This window comes from Stylophora pistillata, chromosome 7, assembly GCF_964205215.1.
Source record: "Stylophora pistillata chromosome 7, jaStyPist1.2, whole genome shotgun sequence".
Classification (NCBI taxonomy): Eukaryota; Metazoa; Cnidaria; class Anthozoa; order Scleractinia; family Pocilloporidae; genus Stylophora; species Stylophora pistillata.
This window is the reverse complement of record NC_142525.1, coordinates 8590664-8614151: the sequence shown is the minus strand read 5'-3', so window position 1 is coordinate 8614151 and position 23488 is coordinate 8590664. Positions and strand designations below refer to the sequence as shown.

At 37.6% G+C, this 23488-nt stretch overlaps 1 protein-coding gene and 1 long non-coding RNA gene across 4 annotated transcripts in view; one reads left to right on the top strand and one right to left on the bottom strand.

The window, feature by feature from the left end:
• LOC111344287 (neuronal pentraxin-1) overlaps positions 1 to 23488 on the bottom strand; it is a 40883-nt gene continuing 17395 nt past the window's right edge. The window contains exons 1-4 of one of the 3 annotated variants that reach the window (XM_088729085.1): positions 6546 to 6587; positions 1553 to 1655; positions 893 to 1106; positions 1 to 589 (exon numbers count right to left, since the gene is read on the bottom strand). In XM_088729085.1, coding sequence (XP_088585211.1) covers positions 196 to 589; positions 893 to 1106; positions 1553 to 1640 — 696 coding nt within the window. In that variant the 5' untranslated portion in view covers positions 1641 to 1655; positions 6546 to 6587 and the 3' untranslated portion in view covers positions 1 to 195. Of the gene's footprint in view, positions 590 to 892; positions 1107 to 1552; positions 1656 to 4692; positions 4791 to 6545; positions 6588 to 23488 lie in introns of those variants that run through there. The other 2 variants (XM_088729083.1, XM_088729084.1) reach the window with 2 other exon arrangements.
• LOC148726497 (uncharacterized) lies at positions 7538 to 20752 on the top strand. The gene is made up of 3 exons (XR_015990162.1): positions 7538 to 7613; positions 17728 to 18901; positions 19315 to 20752. It is a non-coding gene; the product is annotated as an uncharacterized LOC148726497 (long non-coding RNA).

The window sequence follows — 23488 nt, the reverse complement described above, 5'->3', positions numbered from 1 at the left end:
TTTGCTATGAGATCAAAACTTTTATTCTAGTAATTAATCACTTGTGTTCTTGGCTTACTTACATTCTCACTTACGTCAGTTATAAGTTCCCGTACTATGCTAGGTGCATCACTTTTTAGCAATACTAAAGTAAAGTTTTACTCCCTTAAATAGGCTTGCCGCTCATTTCGAACACAGTGTCCTTTTACGGTGGAATCATTCCTGTGTTCCACACGGCGATGGTATGACGATCACGGTTTTTCCTTTGACCCCATAAATGAAGTCGTTCCATTTGTAAACATTCCCTTCCCCTGCAAGGCAAGATTCTGAGAGCCTCTTGATCTCTGTTGCAGGAAGGACATAGGACCATATATTCAAGTTTGCCAGGTGGCCTTTGAAGGATTGATGTTTTGCAAAGCCTCCTCCGAGGGAATCTTGCTCTTGTCCTAGAACCAGAGAGCCACCTCCCTTAATAGTGTAACCTGTTTTGAGACCACGGTCTTGATTGTGGAGAGTTCCATCTTTATAAAAATTTACGGCACCATCACTGCTCTGCCAAGTAAAGCAAATGTGATGCCACTTTCCATCAATGGCCGATCCAAGTACTTTGCTGTTATAGAGAAACAATTACGTATTAATTTGGAGTAGCTTTTCAGCACTGAGACTAATTTCTACCAAAAATTAAACATTCTGAAATATGCATTTATTCGACGACCATATTTGCAAAGTTATTAAACTCCTGGTACCAAAAACGAGACTTACATATATTTAAAACCAAGATGCGCAAGCCGTTTTATGTATCAGATATTATGTTTGAGATCAGGAATTGAGTTCTTTGTTTTGCATCAAGTGTTAGCTATTGGGTTCCTCAACGATTTGTAACGGTTTGGTTAAGTCTGTAAACGAAGCTCACCTGCTTGTATCTTTTAAAAAAACTTTGAGTGCTCCGTATTTTTCGACGATGACTTCATTATTTTCACCTGGCACGCTATAGCTGAGTACAGTACTTTCTGTTGACGTATCACTCGTACGCATCCAAAAGCATATGGTGAATGCGGTCAAACTGGGCATACCCCAGATATTGGCGTAGCTACTCACATCTTTGTTTGGGAAATAAAGAGCGTAGCCTGTTTGAAAAAATAAGAATAAAAGAAAAAGCAACAAAACATTATTTTATTGTCATGCTGTTTCTTATATCCAGTCAAGGTTTCTGTTTAAGCTTACACAATTGGAGTCTTCAGGGATAGATACATGTTGAGGGTCTATGCAGTTTAGAACCGTTCCCTCATGGTTCTTAGGAGTTTTTATGTCACTTATCTGACATTAAAATTCGGCTCTAACAGATCCTGCCACGCACCTAAGCTCATAAATTTTCGACTTTTTTCATTCTTACATGCAGCTGATATTTACCACACCTATCCTGAAGGGGATTCAACCCGCGCTTTTAAACTTTACAGTTGAATGTGTCTTTTTGTAAGTCAAGCATTGCTTCGTTACTTTGATCATGAAACACTGTGATATGTTTTATCCCCGCCCCCAGTTATTTTGGAAAGGTACTGATGAATGAACTTACTTTTCTCTGGGTAACTGCTGACAGAGTCAGTGAAAATGGATGCGAGAAATAAGCAGACCAACACGGGCACAGAAATCATTTTCATCATACCAATGTTCCAGACCTGTCAATCAAAAACATAATCGACTTATTATGACAAAGCTCTAAAAAATCTTATGAAGGTTGACTTTCCGCCGGCTAATAACTATACTCTAATCTCTGTGCGACTTGCTAGAGATCATGAAACATAGTTCAAATTGATCAAATAATGATTTTATAATGCTCATTAGGAGGAAAGCAGACGCTTAACAGAAGTTTGAGTATTGAATGTTAGTGCGATTGTTCAAGCACGTGATTTGAGCTTCGAAAGATTTTCTGCTTATACCATCGACGATGCGGCTCGGCTAGATTCAGAAAAGAAAGTGAGGCAGCAGTAGCAAAGTAATTTCCGACGATGAATTTAGGTTCCGCATAGGAAACCCACTACATGTATAAGGCGAGGACACATTTTACGTAAAGTTCCGAGATCCAACTTCCAAACTTCAAATTGGCATTAAGCGTTTTGAGTTTTCTTTGTAAAGCTACGCCGCACAATTACAGAATTACAGGGCGTCACAATGTTACACTTACTGCCTTGTTTACACCGCCGAACAACGCCAAAAAAGATTAAATGGCCAAAAGACTATTCTCTAAAATATAAAATGTGTCTTTAGTTTCACTTTTAGACAATGAAAGTCGCTATACAATTTACTTAGCTTGTAAACGGTAGGTCTGAGTCACTTGATCTTCGGGGCTGTTTCGCTCTAACAACTTGAATGTGACAAGTGTGATAAAAAAAAAAAAAAAAGGGTGTACTTCAACATGCAAATTTGGGCCCTAAACTACCCTGAAATCAAGTGCAATCTTCGCATTTCGCAGTCCAAGGCGAGTACTGCAAGCTTTTCTTATAGATCAACCATTTAATTAGTGACTCTTAAACAGCTTTTGTGTATAACGTTCGCATAGGGGAAGAACATATATAGAGCAGAGTACGAATAGTTAGAAGAAGTAATCATGCATAGATAGCTGGAAGTTTAGAGTTCTGAGCCGAAAGAAATGTCTAGTGTAAAAAGAAAAAAGACGTAGCGAAATTATTTGTTTGACTTTGCAGTGCAGAGTCTCGCTCTAGTCTTGTAAGCGTCGCTACCTCAGCAGGACCAAAACAATTACCAAACGGACAGGAATCATAACTAGTAAGTGTTTTACTTCGATTTTATCTCTAAATCAGGTGAACCGACAGTATGTTCAAGTCTAGACTGAACGAAATCGCTTGATTTCTCTTAATTTGATCGGAAAACTTGATATGAAAAAATTCAATACTTATAGGGGCCATTCTTTCGTCGCCAAATGGGTTTAACAGTAGGTCTCGTTAGCTTAAAAAAAGCAGGTTTTGAAGATAGATTCTCTTTGGCTCTTATGTGTTTTACCGCACAGTATGTACAGCACCGCCACGCAATTACAGGGCGTTGTTCTGTGTGGGAACATCAGGTGCGCTAATAATTCGTAATGCTAGTTGTACTGTGTTTTACATCGCGAATAAACTTGTTACAGTGAGGGTAAGGGGGAAAATATCACAGATATATTACAGTTTATTGATAGGTTGTTAGAGAATAAAAATTCTTAGTAGAATATATTGAGCCATTTTTCTTTAGAGGAGGTTTCTTATTAACAGCTTGAAAGTGAGGTCTATGATAAACAGAAGAAAAAGAGGTTTTCTTGGGCCGCTAACATCCCAAAATATCTCATTAAAGTCGACTAACATGGAAACGGAAAGATACACTTGGCTGCTTGATTAAACAAACGAACAAGGTACGGTGTTCTTGGCCACTAACTACTCAAAATATTTCATTAAAGTCGACTTGCATCGAAAAAGAAAGATATGCCTAGCTGATTAATGAAACAAAAGAACAATATGTGCCCTTGGGCCGCTAACCACTCAAAATATCTCATTAAAGTTGACTTGAATCCAAAAGGAAAGACATGCCTAGCTGCTCAATGAAATTGTGACAAAGCATCAGAATAAGATTGAGATCACATAAGTCGTATTCATTGTTCTGACTGAATAGGTTTTAACTTTTAGCCAATGAAACATTTCTCTTTGGCCTCTCTCTTGCTTTCACATTTCATGGATTTGAGAACAATATCGAAAAGCAACAAGATTTTGAACGCGTAAAGTTCCTGAATTGAATGGTTTTGCGAACAATAAGGAAAAACAAGGGCAAAGGCAAGCTAGCTTGGGGAATAAAGTAATGAGGTTATGTAAAGGCTGAATATAAAGGTTTCTTTGCAACACTCTATGCATAATTAATGTATGGGGTTATACGGAAATCTTGCCCGAAAATTGTACAAGAAACCACAAAAACGGGAATAAATTTGCTTCGCTGCACACCTAAGCTTTAAAAACACAACAATTGGGGATAGCATGTAGGGTCAGTCCGTGGAACTGCACTGCATGGTTGTTACATGTACGGTCTTTGGCACAGTGCAAGCGTATAGCTAGGCTTGTACTGTCCATGAAAAAAATCTTTGGATTGGATAAAGGTTATGTAAATCCAACTGCGATCACATCTTTTCTTCTCATGCCTCGATAAATATATTCCGGCATTGTATATTTTAGTTTATGTAAAATGAGTCACAAGCTTTCCATTACAAATCATTGCTACAATCTGATTACCAAAGCTAATTGTTAGCATAGGAACGTGGAATTAGGGGATTCGGAACGGCCGCAGGAGTCTGAAGAAAGTACGTATCTTACTTAAGATGGCAGACCGATTGTTACATACTGTGTATCAGTTGGTGAGGACGTTTGTTGATTGCCCTTATTCTTCCTCTTAGATTCTATGCGTTATTTCCCCGAGAAACATGTTAAAAACACTTGAAATTAAGAAAACCTGGAAGTACAACTAAAGATGAATAACAACAAAACCTGCAACTTTAAGTATTGCTTAAAAGGAAACAAAAGATTAGAGAAAGCTTTGAGAAGCCTTTACAAGTAGAAGGTTTGGTTGACTAAAGTTGAGTTTACAAAAATTTAGAGGATTCTTAAAGTCAATTAAATGGTTATTTAGGTTTGCTTTCATGTAATGACTTAGATTAAATCCTTACATCTAACAGTTACTTACCAAGTGTAGATGTGTGAAGGTAACAGTAAAGTTTATGAGCTTAACTTGGTGGCTCCTGACTATAGATGGTTCAAAGGTGATGCCGTAATAGTTTTTAATCTAGTCCATGATCATTAATGGACTTCTTATATCATAGCTTTGAAATTAGCATCATTTGAAAGAGATACCTAGTTATTTCACCTGCTTAAGAGCTTTTAAATGAGGAAACTACCGAACAGAATCAGCTAAAATTACAACTCGCAGCCTACTTGAACGTTGATTTCATGACAAAGTTTCAAATAATTCAACGAGCTGTGGAAACAACTGTTACCATAATCAATCGAGATTCAGACTTTAACTACTTTTTTTAAACTTATTTTTGAAATCTCCTCGAATGAATTCTCATTTGGGAGAGGAAAATTTAAGTAAATTATTATCTCTGATCTGATCCTATTTGTAAAGAATATCGGGTTAATCCACCTGCTTACAAGCTTTAAACTAAGGATCTTGATATTAGCAGGCAAGTCAATATTTAAAGAAAGCGTCAAAACGTTTGCGTCTGTAAAACATGTTTCGACAGAAACTTCTGTTATGTTCAGTTAATTACTGTACAAAGTTGAATTAAATAAGTAGAACAATGCTAATTATGACAAAAAGTGATAACAAGAAAGGAGGTAAAACATGAAAGTGTGAGAATTAAAAGGATAGTTTTAGATTTACATGGCGTCATTGTTGATTCAGGGATGGTTGTTCTATTTGAATATGAATAACAGGCGTGATCTAAAATATGGAAGTTAAAACACTCTGTTATTACTTGTATATGTGATGTCTCTTTTTCTTACAATTTTAAGGTTGCCCAAAATATAGTAAGTTATTGTGATATAAATGTGTGTGTGATTAAGCAAATCATAAGTCAATTGAAAGTGAGACCTGTAGCTTTTAGAGGCACTTAAAGGTCACTTAATGACGAATGTTAACAAAACTTGACATTTAGAAAAACCTGAAAGTACAACTAAAAATGAATAACAACAAAACCTGCAGCTTTAAGTAGTACTTAAAAGGAAGCAAAAGATTAAAGAAACCTTTAAGACGCCTTTAGAAGTAGAAGGTTTGGTTGACCAAAGTAAAGTTTACGGGAATTAAGAGGATTCTTAGAGTCAATGAAATGGTTATTTAGGTTTGCTCTCATATGATCTTACAGTGTTCATGAAATATTTATTTAGGTTTGCTTTCATATGATCTTAAAGTGTTCATGAAAGGGTTCAGGAAATGGTTCATAGGGAGACTTTAATTGACTTCTGCGAGTTCAATTAAAGATTTATTTCAGAACTTTAGTATGTCACCTAAAGATGTCTTTAAATATTTCTAATGTTAACCTTTAAGTTACCTTTAAGGAAAGGGGTAGGAGACGTTAATTTCCTACACATAAGATTACTGTGTGATGGATGTCTTCCCCTGGGGTGGGATGGGTGGGTTATTGGGCGCACTTAATTTGGAGCCTCGCTCTGTTGTGCGACCCTCCCCACACTCTGGTGAAAGTGATTAAATAAATACCGTTTTTAGATGTCCTGATTGACAACCACGACGCCAAATCCTCTCTAACTAGGGTTTACCGCATGAAAAATTTCACTGGGTTACAAACTAACTATTTCAGTTTCACCTCGTACTCTTACAAAGTGGGTCTCATTAAGACACTAGTTGATAGAGCTTACAAGATTAATAACACCTGGTTAGGGTTTTACGAGGACATCAGCAAACTTGCTAATATTCTAAACAAGAACTTTTTCCTGCCCATTTAATCGAGATTATAAACCGTTACATCTCTGGGACCCAAAGCAATCATGATCCCCGGGGTTCCCCTCCCACCACTTTACCTACTATTACAATGGCTTGAATGTTAAACTGGTTCTCTCTTCCTTCAAAACCGGTAACTTGTTCGGTGTGAAAGACCCTGTCTCTGACGGGGTCAGTTCACGTGTGGTTTATAATTTTGTATGTGCTGGCTGTAATGCCTGTTACATCTGTGAAACCTGTCGGCATTTTTCCACACGTGTCAGAGAGCACTTAGTCAGTGGCAGGGCCTCTCATATTATCAGGCATATGAAAGATTCTCCACATTGTCGCGCTTTATATATGTTCAGCAGATAACTTCCATATTTTAGATCACACCTCTACCGGATTTCAACTTAAGATAAAAGAGGCTATTCATTCAAATAGAACAACCATCCCTGAATCAACAATTACACCATGTAAATCTAAAACTATCCTTTTAATTCTCACACTTTTATGCTTTACATCCTTTCTTGTTATCACTATATTATTATCATAATTAGCATTGTTCTACTTACTATTTAATTCAACTTCCAACGCTTCGTACAGTGAAGATGACAGAAGTTTCTGTCGAAACATGTTTTACAGACTCAAACGTTTTGTCACTTTCTTTAAATGCTTGACTTGCCTGCTAATATCAAGAACCTCAGTTTGAAGCTTTTAAGCAGGTGGATCAACCTGATATTCTTTACAAATAAGATCAGACCAGAGGTAGTTAAATTTTCCGCTACCAAATCAGAATTCATTGGAGGAGATTTCAAAAATAAGTTTGAAAAAAAAGTAGTTATAGTCTGAGTCTCGATTGATTATGGTAACAGTTGTTTTCGCAACTCGTTGAATTATTTGAAAGTTTGTCATGAAATAACGTTCAATTAGGCTACGAGTTGTAATTTTAGCTGACTCCGGTGGATAGTTTCTTCATTTGAAAGCTCTTAAGCAGGTGGAATAACTCGGTATCTCTTTCAAATGATGCCAATTTCAAAGCTATGAAATAAGAAGCCCATTAGTGATCATGGACTAAAAACTATTACCGTATCAGCTTTTGAACCATAGTCAGGAGCTACCAAGTTAAGCTCATAAATTTTGTTGTTACCTTCACACGTCTCCACTTGGTAAGTAACTGTAAGATGTAAGGTTTTAATCTAAGACATAACCGCGAAAACATCGATGAACTCATCATAAACTTATGGCCAGATAATTCCTTCTTAATTTTTCAAGCAGTAGTTTACAATTTTTTTGCTATACTCGAGGAAATCTCTCAACAAAATTCAACCTCTTTTGCAATAGCTCTTATTGATGATGTCATCTGAAATCTTCAAGCTGATCTCTGACCAGCTCTAACTAATTGAAGCCCTCAAAGTGCTGCCAAAAATTGCAATAACTGTGACCATTCGATTGAGCTGACAATTATGACTAAAAAGATGATCTTATTTTTTGCAATTTTTGAAACAAATTCTTGAAAATTTTATGCCTAATGACAGAACAATTCCAAATTTATATTAATGTTAATTTCCGAGTAAATTCAATTCATTCTACTTTACTTAAATGTTAAGTAACTCTAAGAAACGATAGAACAGTAAATGGTTAAAACTGTAGTTACGAAATATGTAGAATATCAGAGAAATTCTAAGAAACCGTTGGTCATGGACATCACGTTCAAGTTGTTATAACGAAACATCCCCCAAGCTTTATTATCTCAGTCGAGTCTTTTATAAGCTTCATCAATTGTTTCTCGAGCTTTCTTGTCTAATAATATATTGAAAAATCGTGATAACCGTAAGTTTTTCATCGTTAACCTCATCGCAACTAAGAAAAAAAAAAAAAAAAAACATAAACAATTTTAATTACACTGTACAACATAGTACAATTAGAATCCCAAATTATGACATATTAATATAGATTAACAAGAAAGAGCGTATCTAGTCACTTAAACGAACTCAGTAAGAGTTAAACGGTTAATATGTACCTATATTTTTCAATTTTTTCGCTTATACCTTGGCTCTACACCCAGAAAAGCATAAACTAAAGCTAATATCTGACAAAAAGGACTATATGGTTATTTCGGGCACAATTGGCATTGTTACGGCAGACATTTCTCAGGGAAATAACGCATAGAATCTCAGAGGAAGAATAAGTAAAATCAACAAACGTCCTCACCAACTGATACACAGTATGTAACAATCGATCTGCCAGTTTTAGTAAGGTACATGCGTTCTTCAGACTCCTGCAGCCGTTTCGAATCCTCACATTACTCGTTCAGGCTATGCTAACAAGTAGCTTTGGTAATCAGATTGTAGCAGTGATTTGCGATGGAAAGCTTGTGACTCATATTACAGAAACTAAATTGTAACATAGTGCGGGCGCTAGTCCTCTCTAATTCCTATTGCGTCAACATGAACAAAATCTGTATGTACGCACAGCCGTGCTCAATAAAATGACGTATGCAGTTTCCAAATAGCTGCAAAGTTTCCGTCATGTGAGTTCCTTAAGTTAAAGTTTTCGGAAAGCGATAATAGTAAATCGAAGGCCAACCAAACTTTTCTTTGGATTTCGACCTTCCCGCAAGTAATCAAGCCAACAAGCACTACGAAAGCGAAAGACAACAGACCCGTTTCTCGAATTTATCAGAACGGGAGCTGGAGCAAATTTTAGCTGAAAGACATTCAGCAAGAACTAAGAAGACTACAAATTGGTTTGTGGCGACTTTTAAAGGTAAACGTCTCTGTTGATGACGTTTTTCTCGTTACATTTGTTAATTCTACCGAAAACCATTTAATTACAAAATCAACAAAACAATCGGAGACGCCAACATTTTCGGCCAACTTTCATTTCAAAAAACATTACAAAAACGTCATTCAGCGCCCAAATTGTTTTCGTATGTTATTAAAGAATTGTTTCATGCTTTTAGCTGGGCGTCTATCGAGTTATGGATGCACTTTGGAGGTTTGGAGAGCACTCAATAAGCTAGAGTTGCTCTCGGCTGTGCCTGGAGCAACTCTTACGCTTCTCTCGTGCTCTCCAAACTCCCCGCGTGCATTCATAACACGATAGACGTACGCTAAGCATGAAACAATTCTTAAATATACAATGCCGGAATATATATATCGAGGGATGCGAAGAAAAGAATGTGATCGTAATTGGTTTCACATGACCTTTATCCAATCAAAAGATTTTTGTCATGGACAGTAAAAGCCTAGCCATCCGCTTGCACTGTGTCAAACACCGTACATGAAAACACTATAAAGTGCAGTTCCACGGAATGACCCTATAGATGCACCATCGGTACTTGCTATCCCCAATTGTTGTGGCTTTAAAGCTTAGGTGTGCAGCGAAGCAAATTTATTCCAATTTTGGGGTTTCTTGCCCAATTAATGGACCCAAGTACAATTTTCGTTGCATTAAGTTGCCAGTTTTTTTATTTGGGGGGGGGTATAGCCTGCAGATGGATAACAAAAAGACACTCAACCTAACAATAATTTAGTTTGGAATCTCTCTTTTACATAACCTCGTTATTTCATTCCCCGAGATAGTTCGCCTTCGTGATCCAAATTATGTTTTTTTTCATTATTGTTCACAAACCCGTTCATTTCAGGAATTTTACGCTTTTACAATCTTCAGTTGTTGCTTTGCGACATTGTTTTCAAATCCATCAAATTTGAAAGCAAGAGAAAGGCCAAAGCGAGACATCTAATTGGCTTAAAGGTAAAACCTATTCAGTCAGAACAGTGAATATCTATGACTTATGTGATGTCAAGTCTACTCTGATGCTTTGAACACAATTTCATTGAGTAGCTAGGCATATCTTTTCTTTTTGATTCAAGTCAACTTTAATGAGATATTCTGAGTAGTTAGCGGCCCAAGAACACAAATTTTTCCTTCATTTAATGAAGCATCTGGGCATATCTTTGGTTTTCGATGCAAGTCGACTTTAAAGAAATACTTTGAGTACTTAGCGGCCAAAGAACACCTCTCTTTCGTTCGTTTAATCAAGCAGCCAGGCATATCTTTCCGCTTACATGTTAGTCGACTTCAATGATGAGATATTTTGAGTAGTTAGAGGCCCAAGAATACCTCTTGTTCTTCTGTTTATCATAGACCTCACGTGCAAGTTGTTATTAAGACACCTCCCCTGAGGAAAAATGGCTCAATATATTCTTCTAAGAATATTTTTCTTTTCTAACAACGTATCAATAAACTGTAATACATCTGTGATGTTTTCCTTCCTACCCTCACTATAACAACTGTATTCGCGATGTTAAAACACAGTACAACTAGCATTATGAATTATTAGTGCATGGAAAAAATGCGGTGATTAGCTGATTTATTCCTATATTTTAAGTCATTCGCTCATATCCTGAATTTGCTCTACTCTCAGATGAGCATAAACTAAAGGCACTTTCTTAAAAAAATGGTGCTGTGTTTATTTAGGGTGCCATTGCCATTGTTCTGGCGGTACATTCACAGAATAAACGCATTGGATCTGAGAGAAAGAATAGGGGACAATCAATAAACGTCCTCACAAACTAATTCATAGTATATCACAATCGATCTGCGATTGTTAGAAAGGTGTATGCCTTCTTTGGACTTCTGAGGCCCTATGAAATCCCCACATTACTCGTTAAAGGTTGAAATTTTTGCATTTTGCGCTTCATGACGAGCTTTGCCCACCGAAAAAATTTATGCAAATTAGGCTAAGCCGGATTTGAGTTCCGCCTGGCAATTATTAACTGTAAGAGAAGATCTCAGTTCGCGCCCACAGCACGTTCAAGGTGTTGCGGATGAAGTTTCTGTAATTACTTTTTGGCACTTTTCGGCGTCAAAATTGCATAGTTTGGGTAACCCAAAACCCTTAAGCTGACCTTTCTTGTCATAACACGAATGTTTTCCAGAAAGGGACACGCGGTAATGTCGGTGTCTCTCGTGTGCAGGCATCTTTTCAGGTAAAACCCTCGCGTGGAATCAACTCATGTTTAATTTAACGCTCCTTTTATGCGCACAATGTAAGCCAAAGCAATTTTATAGTTAAACGTAAAGATCAGAATATTTTCTTCTAAGGATGATAAATGATCGACGCTGAACTAAATTAAATGCTGAAGAAAATGCAAAACAGCATAACATGTAAAAGAGGAAATTTGGAAAAATACGAAGTTACGGAAACCATGAAAATCTTCGATTTTTAAGAAAGGAAATTTTTATAATTCCAAGCTAAGTAAGCTTTTCTAGTGTTTCATTCTTTAAGGCTTTGTGTAGAGCGGGGCCTTTGTTTTATAAACCGTAAAACTTAGTGACAAGTGGAAAGGGCTCGCTCTTGGTTATAATACCAAAGAGTAGAGGGACACCACGGTGATCTGCCAGGTGTTTGATCATCGTCGCCGCTCGTGGTGTACTTCGCTACTTAGGTGAGCGAGATCGACGTTCTTCCTCTCTTTAATTCTGACAGCTGTGTGAAAGACCTGATCCTTACAATGAAAAACGGTCGATTGTGCTTTTTCAGTGGCGGCTTTAACGCTCGTCCATATTCAGCGCTTATCCTAAACATGCATGGCATCTCTAGCTATCTAGAAGACACGCTGCGATGTATTATTCGTCCATGTTCAACACAACTGCGCTAGTGAGATAGAGAATCGAAAGATCACATTGTTGCGCTCGAGGCAGAGTGCGCCAAGTTTGCCAAGTTCTACAATGGACAACAGATCGTACGGCCTCCCGCAAGAATAAGGACAAGGTCTATCAGTTACAAGCAATGGATAAGTGGAATTGTAAAAAGTTTTAATTCGTCCGTGCATCGAAAGGCCGATGGTATGTAATTTTGCTCTTTTCCGTTCTTCACACACTCGAATAGCTGTTAAAATTAAATTTAATTGCGGGTTGTGCAGTCAAAATGTAACGTCGCCCAACATGGTTTTAGTTAAACCAGTGTCTTCTGAGGCGCTTCCACCAAAATAATTTAGAAGGGAACAACAGCGCTAACCGATTTAATATCTTCTCAAGAACATGTCAAAGTCTATTAAAACGCAGAAATTAAAAATAGTAAGAATTGGTGGTTCATGTTAAAAATCATTAAAGAACAGTTCTCAGTTTGGATCGATAGTGCTGTCACTTTGCACTAGTTGTTCATAATGACTTACTCATGACTTTCAGTATTTGTTCGAGCTTTTCTTCGACGAAATAGGAGACATACAAGAAATCGCAATTCACCTCTAAAACAAAAATAATAAGCTCTTCTCCCAATTGGACACCAGATATGACTGCGTAGTAATAATTGCGTTGTACGCGAAGTTGCAGTGTGAGAAAAATGAGTGAGGAAAATAATTCTAAGTGCTGTACAGCACGGTTTTTAACATAGATTACCTAGCTAAATGACCTGCTTGTCTTAGATATTTATGATAATACAGGAAGGTCCCCAAGGAATACTAATAACCCGGCGTGTAATTTTGTGATTGACAAAACCTGATAATGCAGTTTTATGTTTGAAAGGGCAAATCAGTTAGTACATTTCACTCCAGAAGTAAATAATCTCTTAACTTTCGTAATTATTATTTTGGTTTCAGGCAAATGATGTCGAGTTGAAAGATACTAAGTTCCTGAAACATACATCCAAGCTTTGTTAGCAGGCATGCCGAATGCTTTTATAAACGTGCGAGGGTAAAAATACATTTGCGGCCCCCTGTATGGAGAGAAAAATCCAAAGTTTTTTATTACAGGGATGGTAGAGTGAATGATGTTATTTCTGGTCTGAGTCATCAAAGTTCTGTACCATTAGAGTTAAGAAAAGCTATCGGGGGAATATGGAGGTTGCTGCAAGTAGTGGCTGTTAAACTCTCAACAAGCTTTACAGGCGGCCAATTAAAGAGCATGGGGCAAGAAATCAAGCACGATTCTCACCCAGTAAACTAAAATGGTTGTTGGCAATTGAGATGGGCGAGCAACCAGGGAATTTGCAGTAATCTGGTGGCCTGATCTTTTCTCAGGCACTAAAAATGGGAAACTGACCTTGCGATTTTATGTTCCTAAAGTGATACTTTGATTTCAATGATGTGTAGTACACAGTCTAGTTGACTTGTTCGTCATGTTTCCATAAATTTAGTAGCTGTTTCTTGGCAGTTTTTGTAAGTTTGTAAAATGTGTTTTGCATTTAGAGGAACAAACTTGTCTGTAGAAGGCTAAGATTAAACCCTGAATACAGCAAAATGACCCTGTAATATTAATGCAATTCATGTCTAGCTGGGCGCACTATACTCTGATGCCCTTCATTCTGTTGTAACCAAATTCAGAGGAAAAAAAAACACCTGGAGAAACTCTTAGAGGGATAATATCTGTGGACTTTCACCATTTCTATGGTCATCAGGAATGACAGAATAAAGCAGTAACTGTTCACAAAGTCTTAATTCACTTAACTGAAAGAATAATGAGTTGGAGGGAACTATAGATCATTTTTTTCCAAGCATCTCTAATAATTCGTGATGGAAATAATAATAACATTGATAACAATAATAATGATAATAATGATAATAATAATAACAATGATAACAATAATAATGATAATAATAATAATAATGATAAAAATATTTACAATAGTTAGAGAAATAATGTTCATTATCCTGATGGTTATAATTCCTATGATTATTTCCATTAATCTAAACATTCTTATTATCATTCATATTACTATTATGATTATTTCAATGTTTATCTATGAACAAAATAGTGTTATTGTTAGTCTAGCTGAATGAGTATCCAAGTGATTGAAACTGGGGCAAAAACAAATTAAGAAAAGACAGAAAAACCCCAAAACTGTTCAGGACTGCAATTCTTGAGTTGGCTCATTGTGAAAGGTTTTGGGACTTCATTAAGCTAGTGCTGTCTGCAGTGGGCCCTGTGTCAAAGAGAGAAGAGTAGCAGCTGAATTAATAATAATAATACTAAGGACAATGATAGCATTGATTGACCAAAGTCACCCTATGACTAATAACAGATGATATGTGACAAACAGCATAAGCAACACACTTTTCAAAACAAAAAGAGCAAGCTAAAACTGCCATCAGATAAAAATAATTGTCCATAAAAGACTGACAGCATAGAGCTGAAAAAAAAAATAGGGACTGGTTCTGCCATCAGATAACAACAGTCCATAGACTGACCACCCAAGAGAAACAGAACAGATCGGTGGTTCTGCCATCAGATAACAACAGCCCATAATGGACTGACTACCCAAGAGAAACAGATCCACCTGTTAGTTCTGCCATCAGATAACAACAGTCCATGGACTAATTACCCAAGAGAAACAGAACTAGGCAGGTGGTTTTGAATCAGAAAACAACTATTTAAGACCTCTGTACAATGTGTCTTAGAAAATCTTCTGCATTCTAACAATCTATTGAAGAGACAAACTATCAGAAACACTTGAATTTCTATTTGGGGGGAGGGGGGAGGAATTAAATGAAAATCTACTTGCCTCAGCATGCCATCCTCACTGAGCAGCCTATTTGAAAATGATGATCACAATCATAAAGATAATGATAATGATAATGATAACAATAACAAATCATTATTATTATCATTTATATTACTATTATGATTATTTCAATGTTTATCTATGAACAAAATGGTGTTATTGTTAGTCTAGCTGAATGAGTATCCAAGTAATTGAAACTGAGACAAAATAATCTCAAGAAAAGCCAGGAAAACCCCAAAAACTGTTCAGGACTGCAATTCTTGAGTTGACTCATTGTGAAAGGTTTTGGAACTTCATTAAGCTAGTGCTGTCTGTAGTGGGCCCTATGGCAAAGAGAGAAGAGTAGCAGCTGAATCAACAATTATAATAATAATGAAGATAATGATAGCATTGATTGACCAAAGTGCCTCCAACTAATAACAGATGATACGTGACAAACAGCATAAGCAACACATTTTTCAAAACAAAAAGAGCAAGCTAAAACTGCCATCAGATAAAAATAACTGTCCATAAAAGACTGACAGCATTGAGCTGAAAAAAATAGGGACTGGTTCTGCCATCAGATAACAACAGTCCATAGACTGACTACCCAAGAGAGACAGAACAGATTGGTGGTTCTGCCATCAGATAACAACAGCCCATAATGGACTGACTACCCAAGAGAAACAGATCCACCTGTTAGTTCTGCCATCAGATAACAACAGCCCATGGACTAACTACGCAAGAGAAACAGAACTAGGCAGGTGGTTTTGAATCAGAAAACAACTACTTAAGACAAGCCCTCTGAACAATGTGTCTTAGAAAATCTTCTGCATTCTAACAATCTATTGAAGAGAAAAACTATCAGAAACACTTGAATTTCTACTTGGGGGGGAGGGGGGGTAAATAAATGAAAATCTACTTGCCTCAGCATGCCATCCTCATTGAGCAGCCTATTTCATTTTGAAAATGATTCAATCACAATCATAAAGATAATGATAACAATAACAAAATCATAATAATGATAATTATAATAATCATAACAATAACTACAATGACAAAGTCCGTGTTAGTCTGGCCTCTACCTTGCAGAAAATACAGCCCACCAACTGAAGCTGAATTCTTTAAAGGCATTGTATTGCAATTGGTCATTGAGGCACTCAAGCCACCTCACCAAGACAAGGTACGAACATTGAGGTGGAAAAAAGGGTCTGTAAAATTGACTCCATGCTGATTCGAGATGAGAAATTTGTGTTCGAAGCTTCTTCAGTTCCACTCCAAGGGAATTTACTCTAGCTGATCTTTCGGTAAGTTAGGAAGCGAGCTCTTCGGAGTCGTGACTGAGTTTGGCGCCAAAAGATAACTTTTTCGCGCCTTCGGGCTCAAAGTCTAGCGTGGCGGAGTTCACCAGATTTACGATAGTCATAAACCCCGCAGATTTAATAAGTTCGTCGGGGTTTGTTTATTACGAAGAAGATAGACCAGCTATTAGACTGAACGTGAACACAACGTGAACGAGGTCGGGAATCCTGGCTAACCCCACTACTTCGAACGATGAGTTGGCCGGCTGAAGTTCCCGTGTCGCCACACTTTGGATTTCGTCGGGAAATATCTTAAATACATCGCATATGAAATATTTACGCAAGGGAACGTCACATACCTCTTTCAAAAGTAGATACCAATGCTTGCAAGGGTCAAGTGTGGCACTTGTAATCCTGCAAAGACTCTGCGTGGTTAAGGTAGCCGGTGGAAAGCCGCACGTCGAAAATCCGACTGCCTCTATGACTTCATTTCGAATGGTTTCGAAATCGAAAACATGATGCTTTTCGACATTTCGACATGAAAAATCTCGTCGAGGTTTAATATTATAATATTGCTAAGAATTTAACAGGATACGAGGCCAAGTCGTGCGACCGCCACAGGTTTTGTACCAAAACAATAACATCGTGTACTACGATCGCAAAGCGTGAACACTGATCGATCCACCAAGTAACGCAATACTGGAAATTCGATACGGTTGTTATTCAGGTCGTACGGCACATGAAAATTGCGATATCTTTTGTTACTGTTTTATGGCAAACCAAGCGAAAGAATCATACCTAAATAATCGAAAGAGAGGCTTTTCGAATACGGCGCCTCGCCGGTATTGCCTCTTCTGTGAAAAGGAAGGATCTTTGAAAGACTACGTGATTAAAAATGTCGTTATAAGGAAACAGGCAGAAACAGAGAAAACGCAGTATTTTATGACCATTACGCGCACAACAAACTTCATTTCATTTCATGATTTTGATTTTCATCGCCAACAGATGACCCCGCGTTAACTCGCACGCAATCGCGTATCTCTCGTGGATTCGTGGACGCTAATCTGTATAATTACATTGTGGTGTAATTAATGTGATGACATCCACCCAACGCCTTCTTCCCCAAACCTCGGCATCAGTTTACGATGCCTGCTGAGAATTTTTTTCTTGAGCAAAGCTCGTCATGTGCACGACGACGTCACCATTACACTCCATTTCGGTGAAGTAATTTGAGTTGTTGTCAGCTCAAATTTGCATGCTGAATCTTATCTATTGTTATTTTTTTTATAGACATCATGTCCAAGCTTCTTCCAGCCAGCTGTGAACTCACATTCCCCACTTAGTGTTACTTAGCTATATAAATACGCCATTTCGGGTTTGGTCATGAATCAAAACTCCTTTAAGCGAGCGTACACCCAAACACTTCACTTCAATTTGGCATGAAAGTAAAATAAAAGCTTTGTCATAATAAGTTAATACGTCATCAATTAACAGGTCTGGAACATTGGTGTGATAAAAACGATTTCTCTGCCCGTGTTGGTCTGCTTATTTAATTTCTCGCATCCCCTTTCACTGGCTCAGTCAGCGGTTACCCAGATAAAAGTAAGTTCATTTATCAGTACCTTTCTAAAATAATTGAGGGCGAGGATAAAACATATCATGGTGTTTCATGATCAAAGCAACCAAGCAGTGTTTGACCGTACGAATGGACATATCATCGAATGGTAGAGTTTAAAAACTCGGGTTGAATCCCAGGGGTAAAAACAAGCTGCCTGTAAGAATAAGAGCTGTCGAACATTTTTTAACCTTAAGAGCGTGGTATGATCTGTTAGAGCCGAGTTTGAGTGACAGACAAGTGGTATAAAAACTCCTAAAAATGATGAGAAGGGCCCTCAACTTGAATCTGCCACCATAGACGCCATTTGTGTAAGGAGGCTAAACACAAACCTTAGATGGATAAGAAACAGAATGACAATAAAATATCATTTTGTTGCTCTTTCTTTTTTTCTTGTTTTTTTTTTTTTTCTTGTTTTTAATAATAATGATAGCAATTATTTACAATTTTAAACCATATATCTAATCATATAAAAATTTTTAAAATAATTAATATTAATGTTGACGATAGAGGACTGATTACAATATATGAGAAAAGAAAAAAAATAGCATTACTAAATAGGAAAAACTATTAAAATAATAAAGACCTAAATATTATGAGTGCAGATGTAGACCAGCTACAGCGAGGGTGAAGTCTTCTGGACCTCGCGTGATTTAAACGGAACTCTAGAACCTCTTACGCATCTGTGTACAGTTCTTAATATGGCAAATGAAAGTTGTATTCGTAGCCAGGAAATGACGCTGGAATAGGGTTCATTATTCTTGTTGGAAAGCGTATTTGCGAGGGTTCTTAAAAAGTTCTGACAGTCAAGTCCCATGCCTCCGTTTTTACCAAACACCAACGGTGTAAAAGTTCCCATTTCCACCTCCATCACTCTCTGGTTGTATTTCCTCTTCTTCTCGTTTTCTTTCTCTTTGAAGATCGTAGCTGTGGACTTGCCCTGGTTGGACCTGGAGTTAACATGCGTTACACTGAACTAATTAACATGCGTCATAATGAACTAATCGCCGAAAATTACAGAAGATTCAATATCAGTATAGCAGGTGCAAACAGGTGAGCTTCGTTTAGAGACCTAACCAAACTGTTACAAATCGCTGAGCGATCCAATAGCCAACACTTGACGTAAAACAAGGCACTCAATTCTTACCTCCAACATAATGTCAGATACATAAAGCAACTTGCGCATCTTGCTTATAAGTTATTCCTTTCCCATGCTGAGAACGACGAAAATCTTTGTACACCACACGCTAATTATTTGATATCAATTGCTGTGTTCTCATTGCTTACCCTTAACAACATATTCCGGTTTTGCTTTTGATACAAGATCAGGAATTTAAACTTTTAGGCATGGTCGTCGGAGAAATGCATATTTCAGAGTGCTCAGTTTTTGGTAGATTTTTGGTAGAATTTAGTTTTAGTGCTAAATAGCTTCTCGAAATTAAAGTGTAATTGCATTTATATCACAGCGTACAACTTGGATAGGCCAATGATGGAAACTGGCATCACATTTGCTTCACTTGGCAAAGCAGTAATGGTACCGTAAAGTTCCATAAAGATGGAAATCTCGAATAAAGCAGTGGTCTATTAGGGAAGGTGGTTCTCTGGTTTTAGGACAAGAGCAGGACTCGCTCGAGGAAGCTTTGATCGTGCTCAAGCGTTTCAAGGCCACCTGGCAAACTTGAATATGTACGTGGTCATATGTCCTTCCTGCAAAAGAGATCCAGAGGCTCTCGTAATCTTGCCTTGCAGGGGAAGGGAATGTTTGCAAATGGAACGACTTCATAAATGGGCTTGCAGGAAAAACCGCAGTTGTCATGCCACCTCCGTGTGAAACACGGGAATGATTCCACCGCGAAAGGACACTGTGTTGGAAATGAGTAGCAAGCCTATTTAACGGAGTAAAACTTTACTTTATTATTGCCAAGAAATGATACACCCAGTGTACTAAGGGAACTTTTCACTGATGTAAATAAAAATATAAGTAAGCCAAGAGCACAAGTAAATAATAATCAGAATAAAAGCTGTGATTTCACAGCAAATGCAATGGGTTCAAAAACTTGTAATTAATCAAGTTTGGCTTTTCTTTTTCTTAGACCTGTTCAGGCCCAGGTACCTTAGACCATCCTCTCAACGGGTGTAATGCAAAGCAAAAGCCAAGCGCTTTTGCGCTCTCGTGTTTTCACGCGCTTCGCGCCGATTGTCCTCATTTTCAGTTCTCAATGCCCCACCCCGATTTGCCTTCGAATCCCCATGGAATTCGAAAGCAAAGTAAAAGCCATAAAAAAACTTTTTTTATTGGCTAAAAGTTGTAAGCAATTCAGTCAAAACAGTAACTACGACCAATACCACGTCAATTCCATTCGGGTGTTCAGGATATAGTCAAGAGAATATAAAACATTCTCTTGATATGGTATAGCCAAAAACAACTTGCACTCTGGATATGATTCAATTTTAAAAACATCTACAATAAATTTATGATATAACGTGCGCTCTCATTGGTTGAAAGAGAGCGACTTATCTGAGTGCAAAACACATAGCTAAATCTGTCACGCCATCTGCCACTTTGTACAATGTTGTATCATTTCCCAGACTTCTCCCAGGCTTTTTTTTCGTGATTTGACCATTAGGACTTGCATGATATGTAAAACGATGAAAACGAGCTCTTGGCCTCAACTGACACAGAACAACCGTGTAGGAGCCAACTAATTACACGAGGATAGAGGGTGATATTTCGGAGCAAGCCGGCGAGCCGGAAAGTAGCAACAGTAGAACCTAATAAAAATTTGTAAACATGATAAGCACTGTAATTAACGAAATTATTTATAAAGTGAAAGAGACGAATATTGCCAAGGAGAAAACCAATTGCTCTGCCTGAGTCCTGGTTATTCAACCAATAGATTATTTGACCCATTCTAGCAAGGATTCTGATTGGCATATTTTAGCGTGAGTTATTAATTCAAAGTAGAAAACATGCTAACAACACCTTTCTTCGCTTTGAAAATAAAATTTGTTTTAAAAATAGACAGAAATGTGTAGGGAGTTTGACGGATTCTTTATCATACAACAGTAAAGAAGCCTTGACTGGCTCTGTTCTGTTGTAAAGCACGGAGGAAGCGGTTAAAGCACCCTTGAGGTAGGGTTCTTTCGGGCTCTAGCCGCTTCCTGCATGCTTTACAAAAGAACAGAGCATAATCAAGACTTCTTTATTTTTTACATTTTGAGTAGTAAAGGGGCCAATTGTGTTTCGTGTGTTTTTTTTTTTTCTTTTTTTCTTTATTATGGACCTCACATTCGAGTTGTTATTACGAAACACCCCACAAGGTTAATTATCTGTCTCGTCCTTTATAACCTACGTCAATTATTTCGCGAGTTTTCTTGTCTAACAACGTATTGAGAAATTATGATAAACGTGAGTTCAACTGTGAAAAAAATGTAACAACTTTATTTACACTGTACAACATGGTAAAATTAGAATCAAAATTTAAATTATATAAATTATTCAATTATATAATTAAATTATATAAATTATTAATAAAGACGGTAACAAGATAGTCACTAACTTAAGGGCCTAAGGGCCCTAGCTTAAGAGCTAAGCTGAAGGGGGAGGTTTACTAGCTAAAATTAATCATTTAAAATATACTCAGGACCAGAAAAAAAGAGCGCTTATATGCCTATATTTTCAATTGTTCGCTAATACTTTGGCTCTACACTCAGTTAAGCACAGGCTTAAGGTAGTTTCTGACAAAAAGGTATTGTGGTCATTTTGGGCACAATTGGCATTGTTACGGTGGAAGTTCCCCAGGGAAAGGTGCATGTTATCTGAGAGGAAGAATAAGGACAATCGGCAAACGTCCCTACCTGCAGATCTTGCGGTGCAGTGTGTAACAGTCAGTCTCCCATTTTTAGCATAAGAAACATTCTCTCCTCAGACTCCCGACCGTTATGAATTCCTACATTACTCGTTCTTATGCCGGCGAGAAGCGTTGGTAATCGGATTGCAGCCGCGTTCGCACTAGAAAGCTTAAGACTCGTGACATTACCTAAGCTAAATATAAAATGAATATATTTGTCAAAAGACTGAGCAGAAACTTAAGGTAGGTTCGGACAAAAATGTATTGCGGTTATTTCAGGCAACATTTGCATTGTTCGGGCAAAAGTTTTCCAAGGAAAGAAATGCATAGAATCTGAGAGAAAGAATATAGGAACTCGATAACAGATGTTTCTACGCAGAACGACGCGTTGTAATTGTGCTGTGTAGCTGTAGACAATTCTTGTGCGAAACGTGATTGAATCAGAGCCGAGAAAGCATCAATTGTCAAAACTACTTGATTTCATCAAGCTAACGAGAAGCATCATGGGAAATCTTCTTGGCAACGAAAGGAAGGCTCCTGGAGGTAGAAATTTTTTCATGTTAAGTGTGACAAACAAAGTAAGTAAAATCAAGAAGACGTGAGACGAAAGAGATTTCATTGAGTCTGTGCTTGAACATATGGCTTCATTCAGCCGGTTCGCCTCGATTTATAGAAATGGGAAAGAGGTAGATCACTTACTAAGTGTAATTCCTGTCCGTTTGATAATTTTTTAGTCCCTGGGTGAGATGCTGGGGAAGGCACACTTATTAGACAACAGTGAAGACGAGATTCTGCACTACAATTGCTGGAAATTCTTATTGTGAACTGTTTATAACTTGTGAAGGTGTATTCTGATCGTCCGGGTGAGTGTAGTCCTGCGAAGGACTGTTGTCGGTGGTAGTGACTGACGTTTGGACAACCTGTGGGGAAGTCATCATTAGGGTCAAGTGAATGATTTTTGTCAGTAGAATGTTCTTATTCCAGTTCATGTAAAATGATCGGTTGAATTTTGCCGTGATGTTATTGGCTGTAAGACTCAAGTGACGTAAGTTGGTCGTGATTGGTCTGTTTAGATCTGTTGGTAGAGTTAGGTCACTAATTTTCGGTCATTTGTGATGTTTATGTCGTGAATGAGTCGTTTGTATGGAGCGGGTAGTTGTTGACATCTGTTTAGGGGAGTCTGTTCTAAGTTAGTAAACCAGCTTTCCAGAGTCAGTCGTTGAAAATAGTCAGTGTTGTGGGTTAGGCATTGCGCAGAGTCCCAGTCAGTGTTGTGGTTGGTAAGTCGATGGTGTTCAGCAATGTGATTGCTGAACACCATGAAGTTTATAACTTGTTTAAAATTCGGCGCCAAATGCTTCAGGAACCTTCACCATTCGATAGCAGAACCATATTCATTTCTGAGTAGCAACCGACTTGTCGAGGTTGTACCTTATGCGCTTGATTAAGAGTCGTTTGATTTTGATGGAAATTCTCTCCATATGGAAAACTAATACACTCCCACTTACAACTGATTTGTCGTGGTTACTTTTTTGTCATCTCTTTTTCACAAACGCACCCTCCTATATTACTCGATCGATCGCGCTCTTAGGTTTGTAACGTTTTCCCAGTATCTTCTATCTTCCCTGCATGGATACCCTCTTTCAGAACCCTCCCTAAAAATATGCCAGTCAGAATCCTTGTTAGAATGGTTCAAATAGTCCATTCGTTTAATAAACAAAACTCAGACAGTCTATTTCGTTTTCTCTTTCGTAATATTCGTCTCTATCACTTGATAATAATCTTCGTT